At 39.5% G+C, this 22028-nt stretch overlaps 1 protein-coding gene across 2 annotated transcripts in view; it reads right to left on the bottom strand.

Moving 5' to 3' along the window:
- LOC105469985 (RAS p21 protein activator 2) overlaps positions 1 to 21168 on the bottom strand; it is a 121841-nt gene extending 100673 nt beyond the window's left edge. For both annotated transcript variants that reach the window (XM_011721645.3, XM_011721646.2), the window contains exon 1: positions 20978 to 21168. In XM_011721645.3, coding sequence (XP_011719947.1) covers positions 20978 to 21110 — 133 coding nt within the window. In that variant the 5' untranslated portion in view covers positions 21111 to 21168. The remainder of the gene's footprint in view (positions 1 to 20977) is intronic.
- Between the last annotated feature and the right edge of the window lie 860 nt (positions 21169 to 22028).

Below are 22028 nucleotides of genomic sequence, written 5' to 3'. Positions count from 1 at the left end.
TGTGCCTTGAACCAAAAAAAAAAAAAAAAAAAATCTATTGCCAAATTTCTTGAAAACTTGTTCTATAATCTCTGCTTTCAAGTGTTCCCTTCAACTCACAGCCTAAACCTGCAACTTGCCTTCTTATCCTACTTCTCCACTTCTTGTTTAGAACCTTGAGTAACACTAACAGGCTGGGCACAGTGGTCATGCCTGTAATCCCAACACTTTGCGAGGCCAAGGTGGGCAAACCGCTTGAGCACAGGATTTCAAAACCAGCCTTGGCAACATGGTGAGACCCCATCTCTACTAAAAATACAAAAAATTAGCCAGGCGTGGTGGTGCATGCCTGTGGTCCCAGCTACTTGAGAGGCTGAGGTGTGAGGATGGCTTGAGCCCAGGGGATGGGAGTGGCAGTGAGCCGAGACTGTGCCACTGCACTCCAGCCTGGGACAAACAAGCAAGACCCTGTCTCAATAGTAAACAAACAAAAAAACAAACACTAACATTAAATGCCCAAATCATATCACTGCTTTTCAGTCCCACCTTATTTGACCACTCTTCATTATTTGACAACACTAACCTTTCCTCAGCTCAGGTAACCTCTTATGAGGGTTTTTCTTATACTCCCTCTTTTGGGCTTTTTATCCACTAACCACATCTTAAATATGAGGAAACTTTTGGTATCCACAGACCACTTAATTCATCATAGAGGTGAAGGACAAATTCTAGTTGTTTTTTAAATGTTGTCATTATAAAACAATAAAAATACACAAAGAAACAAACGAGTTTCTCAACACTGTTTGACGGTATTATTTACAAACTTTCTCAACTTATCTATAGCCTGTTTAATAACAGCCAACTTTAAAGAGAATCAGGTTCTAAACCTGCGGTAAATATGGTAGATTACTGATCAACATCCATTTCAACCTCCTTCAGTGTATGTCTTCCTGTACTGCAGAGAAGAGAAAGTTAAAAAATACATTTCCCAGCCTCTCCTGTGGCTAGAGTTATAAATGTGATTTAAGTTCCACCAATCAGATGCACTCACTAGAAATTTTAAGGACAGAAGAGAACGGAGGATGAGTTTGGGTTGCTTCTACTAGCAAACAATGTCATGGAGAAGTTCATGTTCTGCAGCAGTATTTGTAGAAGTCCTAGTATTCAATCACAGGTTTCATGAATATTTAAAAAGGCACAAGACATCCATTCTGCAATACAGGTTGTGGTAGGCAGGACTTGGCTCTAGGGCCAGAAACAACAACGGCTTACTGATGAAGGTGGCGGCTTGCTAATGGCTATTTCCTAATAGTAGTAGACTTCTGATCATGGCAGAGGTCGCAAGGTTCTAAGACAGGCATCTAAAAGTTACAGTTTCACAATTCTGCAAAAGCCTTTCTGATCCTAAAAGAAGCAATAACTCTCTTGGTGGTCCAGATGCAACATGGTTTTTTCTAGATCTGGAGTCTGTTTCTTCAGTCTTGCCAACAATTTTACAAGCCACTTAAAATTTTTTATTAAATCTCTTTCTGTTTAAACTAACTAGAGTTGATGCTCTAACCTAATCTCAATTCTTTTCTAACCTTTGTTTCCAACAAATTAGAAAATCCCAACTTGAGTTACTGGTCATCATGGTTGGGTAAATCCACCAGCTACACGTAGCTATCTGGATCAAACATGGACCCAGAAATTACAAAGCAACTTTTCACTGAAAATTATTTTCATTGTTCTATCAAATAGTGAGTTGAATAGCAGCACACTTAAAAAGGGAATCCTTTAACTTGGGAAATGGATCTTAACTCTATATATAGTTGTATCTACCGTCACAAAATATTTCTTCATCTTCTGTAGCATTTGGATAAAATTTTAAAACTATATTCAATAATGCAGTATCACATTTTCATGAATTTGGAGTGCCAAATTCTTTTCTTTTTTTTTTTCTTTTTGAGACAGGGTCTTGCTGTGTCGCCCAGGCTGGAGCGCAGTGGCACAATCATGGCTCACTGCAGCCTCGCCTTCCTGGACTCATGTGATTCTGTCACCTCAGCCTCCCGAGTAGCTGGGACTACAGACGCACACCACTAAGACCGACTGATTTGCTTTATATTTTATGGAAAGACAGGGTTTTGCCATGTTGCCCAGGCTGCTCTTGAAGTCCTAGGTTCAAGAGATCTGCCTGCCTTGGCCTCCCAAAGTGCTGGGATTATAGGCATGAGCTACCATGCCCGGCTGGGAGTGCCAAATCCAAATTCTTAACATTCAAATCATGTGCACCATTCTGGGTGTCTCTATTTTATCCTTAAATTCATAAATCATAGTTTGACCCTAAATTAGTAAGAATAAAGTATTCAAGAAATTCAATGTATTGCTAAGATATGATACAAGAAAGCCAGCTGAAATAATAAAAATGGTTTTTACTTGCATTTGAATAAAAGGAAGAAATGTTTTTATAATTCATACCTCATTTCAAAAATTCTGTGCATGTGGAGTACTGCAATATGCAAAAGCAGACATTTGTCCCTCACAGGCAGATACACTGTTCCTACAGCAAACAGTATAGATTTGATTGTATGTACAACTGTCACTATTTCCTTCAACAATAAATCAAGATCAGAAGATATATCAATGACAACCAACTGTTCCTCTATGAAGAAAGGAGGTTGACATTCAAGTACAATTTATTTTATTCTGTAACATCTTTTCTTGTTGAATTCATAACTGGCACTCCTTAAGCACTTTTCGAGTGTACATTATGACTTACAACATAACTGTTAACTAATTTTTTAAAGTCTTCTTTCCTAAAGGGTGGATTTTCAAAGACAAACAGAATAATCCTCCACTGGGCATTTCTTCTCTTTCACAAATGTTCTGCAAGTATGCCAAGAACATCTTCCCACTATACATCAATGATTTTGGCTAAACATAAAATGAAATATCCTCTTGCCCGCAAGTGATAGTAACTGTTTTTCTACATCATACATATTTTCCTACAACATCATACATATCTTAAAATGCTGTGTTTAGCTTTGATACTCAACCTTCCCATTGTTGCTAGAGTTACCTTTTTAATATGTACACACACACACACAAATAAATAAAACATCCCTTGCTCAGAAGTCTTCAATGGCTCACACTATCTCCCACTGCCCACTCGGCAGGATAAAATCTAACATTCCTTAGTCTGGCACAAAAACCCTCCATCCCTCCATGATGAGGTGCTATCTACTACATGTTCAGCCTCATCTAGTTCATCTTTACCCCCACAAATTATGCTGTAGCAGTACTATACTTTTAGTTCCTTGAACACACTGTTCTCTCATGACTCTGTGTATCTGCAATGCTATTTTCTTTGTATGAAATGCCCTACCTGTTTTTCTCTCCAAAGAGCTCTGCTTAAGGGCATCTTTGTAAAGTCTTCCTCAATTCCTAGGTAGTCATGTCACTCTTTCCCATGTGTTTCTACTCTATCTTGTATTTTTACTACAGTGATCATACTGTTTTGTACTTGTTGCATTTCATTCAACAAATATTTACTAAGTGCGTAAACACATGAGGCACTGTTTTAAGTGCTGGGGATATAACAGTGAATAAAAACAGGTCTCTGCCCATACAAAACTGTTGTACAATATATACAGGGACGACAAATACCACAAACTCTTAAATAAGCACATAGTATTTATTGCCATGGAAGAAATAAATATTTATTGCTATTCCAGAAAACAAAGCAGGTTAAGAGAGTTAGGGAATGGCAGGCCCAGAGGGTAGAGACAGGGAGGAGGTCAATGTTATTTTATACAGTGAAGCAGGGAAGGCCTTTCAATTAAAATATTTAAGCAGATACCTGAAGGAAGTCACTGAGGGTATAAGCCATATACCTGGGGAAGCTAGGGGAAGGAGATGGACACGCAGAAAGAATAAAATGTGCAAAGTCCCTGAGACAGGATAGTTTGGTACACCGGAGCAGTAGCAAGGAGGGCAGTATGGCTATAAAGCAATAAGCAAAGTGGGGAGAGGGAGGAGATAGTAAGAGACGGACTAAGGGTATGGGAGGAGGTAGGTTAAATAAGGTCTTACAGGCACTGGAAAGTCTTAGGCTTTTTTTGTGTGTGAGACGGTAAGGTTTTGAAGGATTTTGAGCATAAAAATGGCAAGATTTTTTGTTTTAGAACCAATGCAGAGGGGAAAGATAGAAACAGGTGACTAGATAGGAGGCTACTGCAGTAATCTCGATTAGCGAAAACTTGCAGGTCAGGGGAGGGGCAGAGCAGACACGGGTCTAGAGAGGATGGGTCATTTGGGCATGTATTTTGAAGATGGAGCCAACAGGATTTACTGTAAGGTGTGAGAAATAGAGGAGTCAAGAATGACTTCTAAGAGTTTTAGTCTGAGCAGCTGGATGAATAGAGATGCTATTTCTAGAGACAGAGCCTCTTATTGGGGACCGAATTCAAGAGACTGTATTGAATATTAAATCTGAAATGCCTTATACAACCAAGTGCAGGCAATCTGTCCAAGGACAAATTTTATTTCTAAAATTTGAGAATCATCAGTAAGTACATAAAATTTACAAAACCAAGAGACAATACAAAATCACAATTGGAGCAAATATAGAAAAGAAATTTGAAGACTGAGCCTCAGGGCTCTCTAACATTTTGGGTGGTAAAGATGAGACACAACCAAGCAAAGGCAGTTTGGTTGTCTCTTCACTGAACTACAAACTTCTTGAGGAAAGGGACCAATTCTTAGCACCATCCTTAGCATATAATATATAATGAAACAGCTGCTGAACAAGTATCAATGTGTGTATATAACTTTGGCATGGGCAAAAATGAGGTTCCAATACCACATCACAAACCATAAAATTGTACGTAAGCTTCTTTTTTCCATTTCATGTAAGTTGATCTATGTCAACTACTCCAAAGATTTTTTAAAAGTCTCCTTTATACAGTTACCAAAAGTATTTAAAGAATCTTTATAGTATTAATACAGAGACATTTTGAAAATAAATAAACCAGTGCTGAAGTTCACACATTCAAATATTTACTGAGTGTCTACTGAGCTGCTAGGATATGACAGTGAGCAAAACAGACAAAAAATCTGTGTCCTTATTAGGCTAAGACACATGAAGAGATCAACAATAAATAAGTAAGTAAAAATGTATGGCCTAATACTAATAAGTATGTGCATCACAAGAAATGAGGTAGCTCAAGGAAGGCTTCATTGAGAAAGTAACTCCTGCATAAATACCTGAAAAAAGAAGAGAGACATGTAACTACAGAAAACAGCAGCTTTTAGACATTGTTAAAAAGTAAATAGTTGGCCGGGTGCTGTGGCTCACGTCTGTAATCCCAGCACTTTGGGAGGCCGAGGCAGGCGGATCACGAGGTCAGGAGATCGAGACTATCCTGGCTAACGTGGTGAAATCCTGTCTCTACTAAAAATACAAAAAAAATTAGCCGGGCGTGGCGGTGGGCGCCTATAGTTGCAGCTACTCAGGAGGCTGAAGCAGGAGAATAGTGTGAACCCGGGAGGGAGAGGTTACAGTGAGCCAAGATCGCGCCACTGCACTCCAGCCTGGGAGACAGAGCGAGACTCCATCTCAAAAAAAAAAAAAAGTAAATAGTTTAAAGCACAAAGATAAACACCATCAAATCAAAACTGATAAGATTAACAGAAATAGAAAAACAGCCAACTCTCTATGCACAAGATCAATGATTCTATGTAACAGTCATCAGACAGTAAATTCAAATCCTACTATATAAATTTTATCTAGGACAAAAATTCCAATATCAGGCTACTATCAAAGGTAGAGATTCTGGTATATACACTTCTGTTCATGTATGTGAGTATATACATATGTGCCTATGTGGATGTTTGAGGATTATGTGCATGCATTTATACCTGTAGGTTTGCATGTGTGTTTCTTTATGTCCTAGGGGAGGACACTACAGGGATAAGACAGAAAAGATGATAAAGATTTATTAAGTAGTTAGATACTCCAAGACAGTGTTAAATATTTTCTCAAATGTTTCATTTGATCGGTACAACAATCCTGTGAGATAAGCATTACTATTCCCTTTCAAAAATTAAGAAAAAAAAATTCAGCTACATAGCTGGTAAGGTTATCTGGCATAAATCAAACTCCAAAGCCTAGAGTCTTTCCATTCAACTCTTAAGGTCTTTCTGAATACGGCAGTGCTAAGAAACTATTCCCATCTGAAAGAGATGTAGTAGGTTCAGGTCTACTTCAAGGTTACCTTAAGTACAAGGGTAGGAGCCAATATGGGTCCCAGTGGGATTAACCCCCTAGAAAAACTGCAAAAGGCCAGGGTCCTGGACAAGATAATCTAACGTTAAGGATTATTTGGGGTGAGAGAAACCCAAATCACAGTAATAGCTACCACTTACTGAATAAATTAATACATGTATTACACACAGATTTTTCATTGACTTCATATATATTATTTTACTTAATCTTCACAATAACTCTTCTGAATGATATATATTTTCAAAATACAGAAATTGGGGATCGGAGGATAACATTCCAGAAGGAAGGCATAACATGAACAAGTTCTGGAGGGTAGCAACAAGAAGAGCACCATCGAGGAGGCAGTGAATAGTACAAACTGACTAAAGCATAAAGAGAGATGAAGGGGGAATAAGAGGGAGAAAGATTATAAAGGAAGGCTATTATCAAACAGAGAACCTAAAATGTCAAGCTAAGGTTTAACTTTATTCAGTAGGCAACAAGGGTCACTAAAAGTTTCTGTGTGGTTCATATTTCAGGAAAAGTACTTCAGGAAAAGTACTCTGACAGTTTGAAGAGCTTACATTAAGGTAACAAAGGGAGATTGGAGGAAAGAAAAAATAGAAGAGATACTATAGAGACAGAATGCACAGAATTTGGCATGAACTGACTTGAATGACTCAGGATATAATGTTCTAAGACAGACTGAATATCCCTTATCCGAAATGCTTAGGACCAGAAGTATTTCAGATTTCAAATGTTTTTATATTTTGAAATTTTGCATTATATATAATTACCAGTTGTGCATCCCATATCCAAAAATCTGAAATGCTCCAATGAGTATTTCCTTTGAGAATCGTGTTGGTACTCAGTTTTGTATCCTGGAGCATTTGAGATTTTGGACTTTGGGATTTGGAATGCTCAACCAGTAATAGAAGTATCAACCTAAACAGAAGAGTAGAACTTCAGATGATGAAAAGATATAAAAATATGCACATTTTGTCATTTGCACTCACAACAACAACAAAAAAAAGAGAAAGAATGAATCTAATGCACACTTAAAAATATGATATAGTCTCTGGAGTTGACTAGTTTAGAGTAAAATTAAAATGCTGTTGTGCCATCTAATTACACATAAATAAAACAACCCTACATAATGGTAATATATCATAAGGTCTGAAATTTTCTTCTAAAGTTTAACTTCAATTTTTGCAACATGATAAAAGGTATGCATAATTATAAAAACATATACAGTACTGGTATACTATAGCAAGTTAAACGAATGCATTACAGAGGCAGACATCTGCGTTTCAACATGAACTTTGCATTTAACTATCTGTATGTCCTTATTCTCAACCTCCTATGTAAAAATAGGTAACTATAATGCTTCAAGATTGTTGTGAGCATTAACTAAGGTAAAGCACTTGGCACGATGCCTAAGACAGAGTAAATACTCAATGGATAGTAACTATTAGTGCCCTTTCCTGGCCAGAAATTCTTAAAAATTAGCTTCTATATACAACTCCCTTCATCCAAGCCATCAGCTCCTGACCGAAGATAACCTGTAATATAACAACTGGGTATAACAGAGGAGGTCATTTTTTAAAAATGAGTCCTTTGTTATAGAATCAATGCATTTCTATTATAGGAAATACATGGTAACATGTACAACCTTTATACCTCAAGCTCCACATCTCTAAAATGAGGATACAAATCTGGGGTTGGCTAGCCAGAGATTTGTTTGGCCTACATGGTATTTAAAAAATAATTTGTGACCATCTAGAAACTGAGAGCTAACAATAAATAAATTTGTATTTCTGGTTTCTCTTTAATAGTCAAAATCTGGCAAAATGATTTTGAGTGGAAACTGCAGACAGGTGTATCTTACTAAATCATAAGAATCTCCACTGGACTTTACTGCATTATACCTGGTCTGTATATATTTGAGCTTGCAACTCCTTAGCCAGTAATCTCCTAGGTTCTCCATAGCTCTGAGATCTGAGAGACAACCCTTGAAATTTAAAAAGCACAGAGAAACACTGATTTCTAATGTTTTCAGATATTACTACTTATTGCCAGTTTAACCTGATGAACACTACAAGAACTGAATATACATGTAAGTACAAATACTCCAGTACATTTCTATCAAATAAGTTATCCATTAAGAAAACTATGAAAAGATACTTTATGAGTATCACTATCGCTCATGTTAGAGCCAACACTTAACTGAGCACAAAATGCCAGGCAGCATACCAAGTCATTTAACCTTTTCACAACCACACTATACGATTAGTAAAACTACTATTCCTAATTTGTAGACAAGGAAGCTGAGACTCAGAGAGGTTAAGTGATTACCAGAAAAGTAGCAGAAAACCATGCTTTAAACATACTACCTTAGCCTTTATCATTCAATCAGTTTTCACACACTTAAAAAATATTTTGTATATAATAAATAAATCTTACAAAAGACAAAAACACTCCCATTGATTTATCTTTAACCGTTCTGAATGGAGAAAGGAAGAGAAGAACTGCCTTTATCACACATGACTTTCCAAAGAGTCTCAAATTTAACCCCTTCAGAGTACATCATATTGCTGCAGGTGTATGAAGAAACAAAAATAAAAAAAGGAGGGGGGAGTGTCAAGAACTACTGAAAAGATAAAAGTTATGTAGCTGTTATTTCCCTCCGTAGTGGCTCCTTAATTGACATCTTGAAAACACCACTGGAAAGTTACACATATGTGATACTAATTAGACACAGAATGAGAAATGGTACCAATAGGCATATGGTGACTGCTGGAATATCTACCAGTAAGTAGAGTTTTCCAGTGCATAAATTAACATGGTGAGATAACTAAGTTGTCAAGCAATTTTCCTCACTCCTGGCAAATGACTTGTATCTGTAAAATAATCCAAGATTCTATAATCCCACTCAATTGGTAATCTTTAAAAAATCAACACATTGGCCGGGCGTGGTGGCTCATGCCTGTAATGCCAGCACTTTGGGAGGCTGAGGTGGGTGGATCACGAGGTCAGGAGATCGAGACCATCCTGGCTAACATGGTGAAACGCTGCCTCTACTACTGGGCATGGTGGTACACGCCTGTAGTCCCAGCTACTCCGAAGGCTGAGGTAGGAGAATTGTTGAACCCGGGAGGCAGAGGTTGTAGTGAACTGAGATTGCACCACTGCACTCCAGCCTGGTGACAGAGCGAGATTCTGTCTCAAAAAAAAAAAAAAAAAAAAAAAATCAACACATTAAATAACTCCTACCAGAAATCTGCTTCTGCCTAAGAACAAGGCACTATGATAAAATGAGGTAGTACCAATGAGCAAACACTTGAGTGGGCACAGGACTCTAGGAATATGACACAGTTTGGGTGGCTAGCCTAGACTCAGTGAAGCAAAGAACTGTTTTTGTGTGCGTGTGTGGGGCTATAAAACCTGAACTATATATAAGTACAATTCCATATGAACAAGACAATCCTATATAATGGTAATATATCATAAGGATTTTTGTGGGTATAAAACCTGAACTATATGTAAGTACAATTACACATAAATAAGCCCATGGCTAGTAACAAGACAAGTCAAAGTAAAGGCATAAATACTATTGCAACTCCTCAATGGTAAAGTCTGCAGAACATAATCAGGGGCTAGTTGCTGCATAGAGGTCATGTGCACAATAACTATCATACAGTTATCTACATTGCTATCATATTAATCACTTCTGACTGAAGCTTAGTCTAGAATAAGAAGTTAGGAAACTACTATACACGAAAAGGCAAGTTTCACAAGGTATTGCCAGGAAGTGTCTATGGGTTATATAGATACGTCACCAAGTTGCGGGCAGGATCTTCCTGTGGTTTGATTTGCCCACTTCCGGTTTCACTTTTGAATGTGTGCTGGTCTCCAAGCTCCCTACAGCCCCCTTTCTCAAGTGGCAAACCAAACTTTGAAGTATATATGGTAGGAATCTCTTCTGGGCTAAGCCAATGGTACCTATAGCTACATGAAGCTAAGCAAGACTACTAAGGTGACCAAGAGAGCCTGGTACGGCAAATGAAAGGAAGGCACAAAGCCAGGTGGCTGGCAGAACTCAGGGCTACATGGACAGGCTATATATGGGATATGGCTGTTATTTCTGGTAACAGCATCCAGGGAGCCAAAATAGGACTCATATTGATCTTGCCCAGCTCCCCCAAAAAAAGACACCCAGACACATAAAGAAGTCACACCCATGAGCATACAAAGGTGTATATGTGTATATATGTGTGCACACATATTCAAGAACCACTCAAAAGTACATACAAACCCACACAAGCAGTTAGGCAGCTAAAATAATTATATTCGTGAACCCCCAAAACAGGCCAGGAGATAAATTCTTATAGCAATCAAACATCATAATTTTATTGCATATCCATTACATTAGACCATAGCCAATTTAGGAGTAATTATCAACTTCCTGACAATATAAATGTACTCATCAATTCCTTCCAATATATCATCTGACAGGCAGCTTTGTAAAGAAAGGGATGTGGGCTTTGGTAACATAAAGACTTTCTGAAAACTTGGCTCTGTTGCCTTACAGTCCTGAGCAAGTAACCTCTGTCTGTTGCTTCCTCTCTAAAATAGGAATAACAATCTTCTTCATTAAATTGGATTACATGAAATATTTTGCAAAGTATCCTAACACAGTATCTGGAAACCAGTAAATACTCAATAAACATTAGTTCACCCTATCTACCAAGAATATTTTATATAAAACTGTAAAATTCAAAACTAAAATTCTGTACCGCTCACACAAATATCATATTTTAAAGGATCAAAATTTTTCAGACCCCTTTTACCACATTTCTCTGAAACAATGTATTAAATATTTAAAAAGTTTTTCTAATATAAACAATTAGTCAAACAGGCAAAGTTCGTAAGAATTTGCTGTATTATTCTTACTTTTTTTTTTTCTTTGAGACAGGGTCTCACTTTGTCACCCAGGCTGGAGTGCAGTGGTGCAACCTCTGCTCACTGCAGCCTCAACCTCCTGGGTCCAAGTGATTCTCTGGCCTCAGCATTCCAACTACTAATAGCTAGAGCTAAAGACACAGACCACTATGCCACTATGCCTGGCTTTTTTTTTTTTTTTTTTTTTTCTTTTTTTAAATAGAAACGGGGTTTTGCCACGTTGCCCAGGCTGGTCTCAAACTCCTGAGCTCAAGCCATCCATCGCCACCCCCACCCCCACCTAATCTTACAATTTGTAAGTTTGAAATTATATCAAAAGTTACCAAAAAAAAGTAACAGAAAAGTTGACTTTATTTCTTCTATACGCACTCAAAATGTTACAAAACCTAACATTTGATTACTCTTGTTTTTGCAGATAGAATAGTCTTCCAAAGTAGAGCAAGAGAGACTGGCACAGCTTAAGATTAACACTGTATCAAGTTCATTTATATAAATAGTTACTTTTGATAATATAATATATAAATATACTCCCTATAGGAAATTAAACCATTATAGGTAAGGCTAACTCCCTTTATCCACCATTGAGGCAACCACTGTTATCTGTACAACTGTGTTCAGACCTCTTTTTATGTATTCATCCACCTACATGCAGAAAAGTAAAATGTTTTGAGATTTAAAAAAATACATAGGATACTACACATATTACTCTAACAACTTGCTACTTTTACCCAACAAGACATCCTGGAGTTCTTTCCTTTCATAACATAGACACACCTCATTCTTTTTAGTTGCTATAGAATATGTGTATGAACATATTATCCATTTTCCTACCGATGTACATTTAAGTCGTCTCCAACTATTCTGTTTTACCAACAAGGCAAAATCAAACAACTTCGTATATGCCTCTTCTGTAAATGTACAACTGTTGATGTAGGGCAAATAGGCAGAAGTAAAAATGCATGGAGTATAGACATTTAAATTTTTAATAGATATAGCCAAAATGCTCTCCAACATTGCTTTATCAATTTAAACTCACAGCAACGATGAGGAAAATACTTATTTCCCTAAACCCTCACTAAAGACTGAGATAAACTTTCCTTTTTTGTAAACTGATGATGTTTTAAAATTTTATTTCCCTGATTAATTTTTACTTTACCAATATTTTCACATTTACTGGACATTTGTATTTCCTTTCCTGTGAAATGCCTATTCGTATCCTTTATTTTTCTAATGGCCTCTTGTTTTTAAGTCTGTATGAATTATTTATATAATCTAGACATAATAGAGAGGCATAGTAGCATAGTAGGTTAAGAGTTAACAGAATGGACTCTAGAGCCTATCTGCCCAGTCTGATTGATAGCTCCACCATTCACCAGCCATCTAACCTTCGTCAATTTACTTAGCTTAGCTATTGTGTATCTGTTTCCTCATAATGTGTAAAATGGGGATAATAATGGTATTTTGAGAGTTACTGTAAGGATTAAATTAGGTAATACGCATAAAGTGCTTTAAAACAGTGCCCGGCAAAGAATTAAGTGTTATACACGTTTCATTTGTCTGAAAGATACACTGCAAATATTTTCTACCAATCTATTGTCTTTTAACTTTTGTTTATGAGTCTTTGCTTACCTTTCCTCCAGCAGTTCTTTCTCAATTTCTCGACCATCAGACATTATACAAGTAGATGAAACTTACAACTGACTGCCCTCACTGGATCTCACTATCAACTTAAGAATAAATTCAGGCATCAGCCAAAGTACATAGATTTTTAAAATCTTTGCACAGATTTTAAAATAATAGCTAACTTCCTTACAGCGTAAAGCATTTTCTCACAAATCAACAAGACAATAAATTATCAGAAATAATGGACAAAATAGACAAGTTCATGTAACACACCAAAAAAATGGAAAAAAAAAATTGGCTCTTAAAAATATGAAGAGATCCTGTAACTTAATTTCAAGCCTTAGAAAAATTTAAAATTTAAAATTTAAAAATTAGGGCCGGGTGCAGTGGCTCACAGCTGTAATCCCAGCACTTTGGGAGGCTGAGGCGGGCAGATCACGAGATCAGGAGATCGAGACCATCCTGGCCAACATGGTGAAACCCAGTCTCTACCAAAAATACAAAAATTAGCTGGGCGTGGTGGCGCGTGCCTGTAATCCCAGCTACTCGGGAGGCTGAGGCAGGAGAATCGCTGGAACCCAGGAGGCGGAGGTTGCAGTGAGCTGAGATCGTGCCATTACACTCCAGCCTAGAGACAGAGTGATCCTCATTCTCATTTAAAAGTGCAAATTAAAACTACAAATTATACGTTTCTTTTTATTTCACAGACCAGTAAACATCAAGAAGTTTTAAAATACACCCTATGTATAAAGAAATAGGCATTCATACATTGCTGGTGAGAGCTTAAATTGCTATAGTTTAGCATTGTCTTTCCAAAATAAAAATGCACATATCCTTGAATTCATCAATTTAATATCCAGAAATGTATCCTAAAGACAGACACTCATATTAAAAACGACAGGCTTACAAGGTTATTCTTTGTAGTAATGTTTGTAATAGCAATGACTATTAACAAACTAAGTGTCAACTAATAGGGGACTGGCTAAACAAACTGTGGTATGGCCAAATGATGAAATATTATGCAGTTGTTTAAAAAATAAGCAGCTCTCTCTTTATGTGAAAGTGAAAAATCTTCAAGCTTTGTTGTTAAGTGTAAAAAAGCAACATACAGAAAAATGCATATATTTTGCTACAATTTGTATGTTGGTGGAAGGAATATATTAGTGCACATAAATCTATGTTTGTAAATGCTTAATTTCTGGAAGAACACACAACAAAAAGGATATAACAAATTGGTAATGCTTGCTTCTGGGGAGGGAATGGCTAGAAGATAATGAAAGGAAGAAACACTTTCAATGTATATACTGTTTTGTACCTCTTGAATTTTGTACCAAGTGTTCGTGTTATCTAATCAAATAGAATTAATACATCAAATATATATGCAAACAAACTAAAACCTCACTGTAACTACACCAAACTTTCCACTGGTACCTTTTAAATGATAGCACAGCAGGTTGCTATCACTTAGGTAGGGTTTATGGCTAATCTATTTGTGACAAAAGGAGAAATTCACCATCCTAGCTGCCCAACATCACCCCCTATGGAACTTTTGAAACCCAGAAATTCTGACTTAGTAGCTCTTGGGTAGAGTCTAGGCATCATAATTTTTTTAGTTCACAGGTGATGGTGACAGACAGTCAGAACTGAAAACAGCTGAGGTACCTCATGGCACAAGTAAGTAAACATCCAGGTTCAATCTCCACCTAGGTCATAACCATAGCTTCATCACTAATCCTAACCACTTCACAAAGTTCTTAAGAAGGAACAGCTGAGAGTGTGTAGATGGCACATTGAAAATCTTATTACCAACTCTCAATATATAAAGAGATAAGTAGTATAATCTCTGCGTATTAAATGTACTACATTTGTAACATCCATAGTAATAAGTTAATCTCATATAACATTCTAGAAGGAACTTTGATAATAGTGGACGAGTGCTGAACAGGCCATAACTGTGTGACACTTGCTCTCTCTGTTAGATTCTTCATTTGTAAAACGAAGGGCAAGAACCTTTATTTTCTCTACCTTCATGTTCTCTATTTTCCAACTTTAAATTTCTGTAATTGTCTAAGAATACAGATGTCTAAAAATAGCTATTGCTTAGTATAGACTTTAGGATAAAATAGGATCTTTCATCCGATTCACAGCTTAGGCCCATTTCAGTCCAGTGGGTTAGTATCTCTTAACAGACCCTCAAATATGTATTATGTACTGCTGAATTAATTAATGGTTATGGAAAAAAAAATTTAGAATTCAAACACTCTTATCTTTTTTTTTTTTTTTTTTTTTTTTTTTTGAGACGGAGTCTTGCTCTGTCGCCCAGGCTGGAGTGCAGTGGCCGGATCTCAGCTCACTGCAAGCTCCACCTCCCGGGTTTACGCCATTCTCCTGCCTCAGCCTCCCGAGTAGTTGGGATTACAGGCGCCTGCCACCTCGCCTGGCTAGTTTTTTTTGTATTTTTTAGTAGAGACGGTGTTTCACCGGGTTAGCCAGGATGGTCTCGATCTCCTGACCTCGTGATCCGCCCGTCTCGGCCTCCCAAAGTGCTGGGATTACAGGCTTGAGCCACCGCGCCCGGCCTCAAACACTCTTATCTAATAAAAAATATTTTAAAAATAGGGAATCATGCAAAACAAGTGTACTAAATACATTTAAACACTAAAATAAAGCATCTGATATACTGTCTTGAAGCAAATGGTTCAAGTTAAAAAGCAATAATCAAAATGGTAGAAGGGATGTTAAAGACCACATCCAAACCTCTCATTTTACAAGTAAGGAAATATGGGCTCAGCAAGGTTAAAGAATTTGCCCAAAGTCATTGTCATTAATGACAGGAAAACAAATTTGTCATTTATAGTTCTCTGTATGTGTACTGACATAACCTTTTAATGTGTATCACTTTAGATAGGGATTTTTGATGACTAAAATTACCTACAAAGCTAAAGAGATGCCATAAAAATGTCTTAATACACACTGGGATGTGTGTATTAATACACTGGGATGATTTTTAAAAAGCTTAACTTACATGAACATATGACTACACAACAAAATTTTGTTCGCAGTTCTCAAAAGAGAATAGAACTTTATTAGTAGCAAAAACATGTAATCTGATATTATTGTCAAATAATTTCATAAAGCACATTAACAAGGAAATAGGATTAGCAGCAAAGATTAAAGGATAAAATGATGGTTTTATTCTGGCTATATTAGTCACTTAAGGGTCTATTCAAAGAGTTCTAAGTTTAAAAAAAAACAACTCTATGAACTCATTGAGGTTTACCTCCCGTCTTCCGCAGAGCAAATGATTAGCAGACTGCTCTGTGAACTTTTACAAAGAACCCTTTTCTCCCCAGTTTCTACCCATCTGAAAGATGGATTCTTCCTCCATCCTAAATAACTCATCATCTCATTTCAAATATCTGATAAAAATGAACTCTTAGCATGAATACACCCTTTTTAATCTCTTCCACTCAACTCTACTGGATAGTCAATAAAATGTTTTGATTTATACTTCACAGAATTAAATAGGTGGTTTTATTCAAACCTGTCATGTCAAATTAAAACAATGTGTAAAGTATGAATATGAGATTTTCTTTTCCAAGCTCCAGGACCAATTAGTAACAATATTCAAATGCCCTAATAAGAAGTAATCAGAGCATTAAGAAAAATTTAATCTTTTTCCTAATGAGGCAAACTTTGGCATCAATTCAAACCTAAGCTTAGTGGGCACTGTGATTTTGAAAGGGATGAACTTCCTGATGCAGACTCATGCAGTTTTCTCTTAATACTAACACCTTCTAGATTTTTTAGGTATAGAATTTATAAAACACTTTCATATCTAGTAATTATCCACAGGATAACATTGTGAGGTAGCGCATTTTCTAAAGGCCTATTCTGTTCTAGGCACTGTGCTGACACTGGGATGATTTTTAAAAAATGAACAAGAATGAATTCTATCTTTAAAGAGTTCACAATCTAACAAGAGAAGTGAACAAATGATTTATATGAAACGTGCTATAATAAGGAAATGAACAAGGAATTGTGATTCCTTAGCAGCAGAAAGTCCTAATATCCTCTGGCCAGAGATGGCGCTGGAAGTGTCTCAGAAGGTTTTGGGAAGGAGATCACATAGAGAAGGCTTTTGAGAGATGAGTAGCAGCTTCCTGACATAAAGGTAGAGTGGAGTAAAGAAGAAAGACAATCCCAAGCAGAGGGAACAACATGTATACAACGGATAGTGGGAAAGCACTATTCCCATTTAAAAGATGCAGAAGGTAAGCTCCAAGGTAAGTGAGCTGGCTAACGCCATATGAAGATTAATTAACAACGTTTAAAAAAGAATATAGGTCTTCAGATTTTAATCAGCTTTGTACACCTGGAAATGCCAGTACATGTTGGACAAGAACATCAGATAAAGATTAGTTTTTATCTCCTACTTTACTCCTTCCTAAGAGATGGTCTGTGTATGACCCAGATCCTGGGGAGTCAGAAAGAGCAGGCAGAGATGAGGAGGGGCAGAGCAGGGAGGGAGGCTTATTTAAACCTCATAGAAATCCTGTGAGATAGGTGTATTTACTATCCTCATTTTATATACGAGAATATGGAGGCTCAAAGACGTTAACAAAAGTTAGAAATCAGGTGAATATTCAAACCAAGGTAACTAACTTCTTCACCAGGCCTCTAAGCTCAAACACTTAACCATACCCTATAGATCTTCCCTACTCGGTCAAATAACCCTAGGCTATTCTTGGTCTGAAGACATCAGAGAAACCAAGTGACTTTTGGAACACATGGTCCCACACATCTCACACTGTACCACACATCTGAAAATGCACACGAAATTTTCACGTTTGGTTCTCTTATTGATCTGGTATTCCTTGAGTAGATAAGCCCACACATATGGTGGCACGGGTGCTTTCCACAACATTTTTACAATCTAATTTAACTGGATAAGAGGACACTTAACAAGTGCTAATCAAAAAGGAGGTCACCAAATAACAGCATAAAGCCTGAAGATCCCTCTTTTCTGCTTGAGTGCAGTTTTTTTTTTGAGGGGAGGAGGGAGCATGCGAATGTGTTTCAAGTGTGCTAGCATACCTGCTACTCGCTAAACACAGTTCAGACCAAAGAATGGAGTCGAGTACACCCCTAATTTCCTTTATCAACCTTAGGATATCAAACAACCAAACTCACCTCTTGAAAAAGTTTAAGGAAGCAGAAAATTCAGAGCTGTCATGGTTTCCTAGCGCAAACTACAGCAAATCCAGGGTTGCCAACAATATTTTGTCTTATAGATGGATCCCAAACTCCCTGGGTTCATTTGAGCACATATAAAACACCTGAAACACATTTGCATGCCCCTTCTTCCCTCCTCCCCAGTCCCTCGGCAAAAAAAAAAAAAAAAAACAAAAAAACTGCACACTTAAGCAAAAAAGGGGGATTGGGGCTTCCTCCTTTGTATACATTGAGGTTTCATGTTGTTATTTTGTGACCTCCACCTTTTAGGTTACTGCTTTTTGTTAAGTTTCCTCTTGTTCAATAGACAAATATCTGTCCAACTGACAGACATTTCACCTTGTGAAGTATAAGGGGAAATAATTGTGGGAATGAAATCCCTAAAGAAGGTTATGGACTATTATCTCTTGAGCGTTCAAGATACATAAACCAATCCATCCTCACTTTTCACTGGGGTGAGTTGCCGTTAAAAGGTCCTATGCAAGTGAAGAAATAAGAAAATTTCTTCAGGCTAATTTTCAGCCCCTACAGACTTCTAACTCTCCAGAAAAGAGGTTCTCAATCAGTAGTATAAGATCTGCCAACACATCTCCTAGTGGGTACTATCAGGCTTTCTTCCAAGGTTTCCCACTGTGGTGAAGAGAAAAGCTGACATGGTTACACCCTCCCCAAGCTGCTTAATATCTTGTCAGAACCACCACTGTCTCATTTCTGTGACCTTGGCACCTGCTAATGACTCTTCCAACCCCTCAGTCCCCACCCTACAAAACCCACATGTTAGTTTCAGGGAAACAGAAAACAGCATCTCTTCACAAGGTTCTGAATGTCAACCAACTGTGGATTACACCAGTCAGAAGGAGGACAAAGAAATGGGAAGGTAGCTTCTGTATGTAAGCACACAAATACCTTTCTTTCTACAAAGCAGAAACTCCATAACCTGAGCTATAAGATAAGCAATTTAAAAAGCAAGAAACTGACTAGGATAACAGATATAATACTGCAACTGCGGTTAAAGCAGTAATATCATTCCCAGCAGCTGGATGATCAATCTCTAAGCTAGGCTTGCTTTAACCATAGAAACAAAGTGGTTATTTGCTTTTCTTTTTTTTAATGTGTAGACCCAAGTTTCACTTACAAAACTGTTCTTAGTGGTCTTTGGCATGGGGCAGACAAAAGCACAGGACAACTAAGTCCTTCGGGAAACCCTAACCCTCAATTCCAAGACATGTGTATATGTAGTTCCATGGTACAACCTGCAGTTACATACCAGTGAGGCTCCAACAGACAATGCCTAGCATCAAGTGGCACTAAGAAAGTGGTAAAAGTCTGGAAAATCACGTAAAGGGAGAAACTTTGGCCCATTTACAGTTTTCCCAAATATTAAATTAGATATATGCAAAAGTTGAAAATAAAATTTTCCCCTCAAATATAAAGTTACAGAAAAAACAAAAATAAATAAAATTTAGTCTGAATTCTGAAAAGGTTTTATGCCCTAGAAAGTAAGTTTAATTTTGGGAACTAGGATCTACCTCTCTGGTGTCACTTTCCAGGTTTTAATAACTGTAATCTCTTAAGGGCCCCAGGACTACCTCAGAGAATAAAAAGAAAAGAAAATTTAACATGTTTGCTTCCTAGGTTTCACAAAATCCCAAATACCTGAAAGGGGGAACAAGCTGGAAAGAGAACAAGTGGGAGAATGTGAGCTCAACTAATAGTATTGCTATTAGAGGAGAGGAAAACATTACATCCTGCCCAAGAAAGAATTGTTAGCCACTTTAATGCAAGTCAATTTTCTTCAAAGTGAAAAGTACGCCCTCATAATTGAGGGTTATTTACAAGAAACATGAAGCATGTTTCCAATCTGAGAATACTGCATGAAGAAAATAATGCTAATTTTCGACAAATGCAAAAATAAATTTTATTGATCTCTCTTACAAACAGAAAACAAAAAACGCTTCATCTAAATAAACTACTGTGAAAAAAAATGGCAACCTGACACCAAAGGGTCGTTTTTAACAATAAAATGTTCAAATGACAGAACTCAAATGATCTGTCCACACTAATGCTCGGACAACACTGAGCAAAATTTCTTAGTCAACTGGTAGGCTCGCTCACTAAAGTAGCAATTACACGCATGGGAAGGAAGGGAATTAAGCGGGCTGAGTGCGGGCTGGGTGATTGTGTTTTGAGACCTGCTCACAGGAAGCCACTACATCCTGCCTGAAGTCCCGCCTGTCACGCCGTCCCTCGATTCAAGTCCCCGCCGCAGCGAGGTGGGGCAAGTACAGGTGTCCTGCGGAGCTCCTCCCGGGGCGCTCACCCTCGAACAGCCTGCGCGGTAGCCACTCGGGCCCCAGGGCGGCCCGTTTCCAGCAGCTCAGGGCGCCTTTTTCAACCTCTCCCAGGCTCGCCGAGCCCAGGAAACAAGCAGCCCCCTCCCCTCCGGCCAGCCCCACTTCCCGGCCCGCCACCTCCTCCCGCCGCGCCTCCGCATAATTACTGCTCGGCTCCCACCGCGGGGCCGCTCCCCAGCGGCCGCAGCCGCGCTAAGGCCCGAGTCTGAGGGCGGCCGGAAGCTCCTCACGCCCCCGGACCGCGCCCCCGGCCGCGCCCCGGGCTCCGGCATCCCCGCGTCCAGGCCGCTCCCCACGACCGAGCTCCTCAAGCCGGCGCTGCCGGAGCTCTCCTACCCCAGGCCAATCTCCAACTCCCACTCCCTCCCGAGAGCAGCAGCCCGGGCCCACGCCGCCCCATCGAGGCGACGCCGCCCTCCAACACACCCCCTTCCAGCCTCACCCGCGCCTGGCCCAGGCCCCCTCCCGGGCCCGGGATCCCATCGCAGCTCGGCGCCGCCACCGCCGCGCACCCGCCGCCCCCTCAGCCTCGCGCTCGGCGCCGCCAGGGCGTCCCCTCAGCCCAGCCCCCGCTTACAGATCTTGCCCCGCAGGCTCTGCAACACTCGAACGTCGCGACTGTCCTCGTCCCCGGCCTCGGGCTCTGCAGTTGCACTTGCCGCCGGCGCCTCGGAAGAAGCCGCCGCAGCAGCAGGCGCCGCCGCCGCCATGGTGCCGCCCGGCCCGTGCCGCAGCCCTGCCGCCTGCGTAGCCGGGCGAGGCGGAGCCCAGCGGCGGCCTAGGCCTAGGCGAGCCGCGCGCCTGGCCCCGCCCCCGGGCCGCGGCCTGACTCGCCCCGCCCCTCCCCGCCCGCCGCTGCCCCGCCCCCGCCACACCCGGGTCTCCATTCACCGCCCTCGCCTACCCCGAGCCGGGCTGCCCTAGCGAGAACCGCACTCCCGGCCTGGGGCGCTGGCTAAGGGTGGCTTCCAATGGTGGCTCTGAGCGGCCTTAAAATCCCCACCAGGAGAAAGCCCCGGTCCTCGGGTGATCCCTAAATCCTCCCGGGAATTGGGCTCCCGCAGTGAACAGACCTGCACATCTAACGCTGGCTGGAAATACAGGCCCTTCCCAATCAGGGAAACTCCCTGTGGGAAGAAAATAGAATGGAATTTGGCAGGTGGGTGGACCTCAAAAGTATCTTATTCAAAAGGAGGCAAGAGATGCATTTGAGACTCTTCCAGTATTATCCAAATACTCCCCGCCGGCAAGCCAAACTCCTCCCACACAAATACCCTTTACTAGGACCACTTCTCTGCAAAAGCTGGTTCAAGAAAAGGACCGTCGACCCCCAACTCCAGCGTGAGTGCAGCGCCTGAGATCCTGTCGTAGAGAAATTCTGAAGCATTTACCATCACTTTTGTTTCAGGAACAGAAAAAGCAAAGAAGGGTTCCCACCCCCCCACCACCACTACTAAAAGTGGGCTTTGTTAAAAAGTTGAGTGACCCTAGGAAATGTGTAAATCTTTGACTAATTGTTAGCTTTATTTCAAGGGAACTCTTTACAGTGAGTAAACTGCATGAATAATACCCTGGTATGTGATGAGGAAGACAATTTCCTGGTGTTGAGGTTGTTAACTACGCTGCCC

This window comes from Macaca nemestrina, chromosome 2 (assembly GCF_043159975.1).
Source record: "Macaca nemestrina isolate mMacNem1 chromosome 2, mMacNem.hap1, whole genome shotgun sequence".
Lineage (NCBI taxonomy): Eukaryota > Metazoa > Chordata > Mammalia > Primates > Cercopithecidae > Macaca > Macaca nemestrina.
This window is presented reverse-complemented; position numbering and strand designations above follow the sequence as displayed.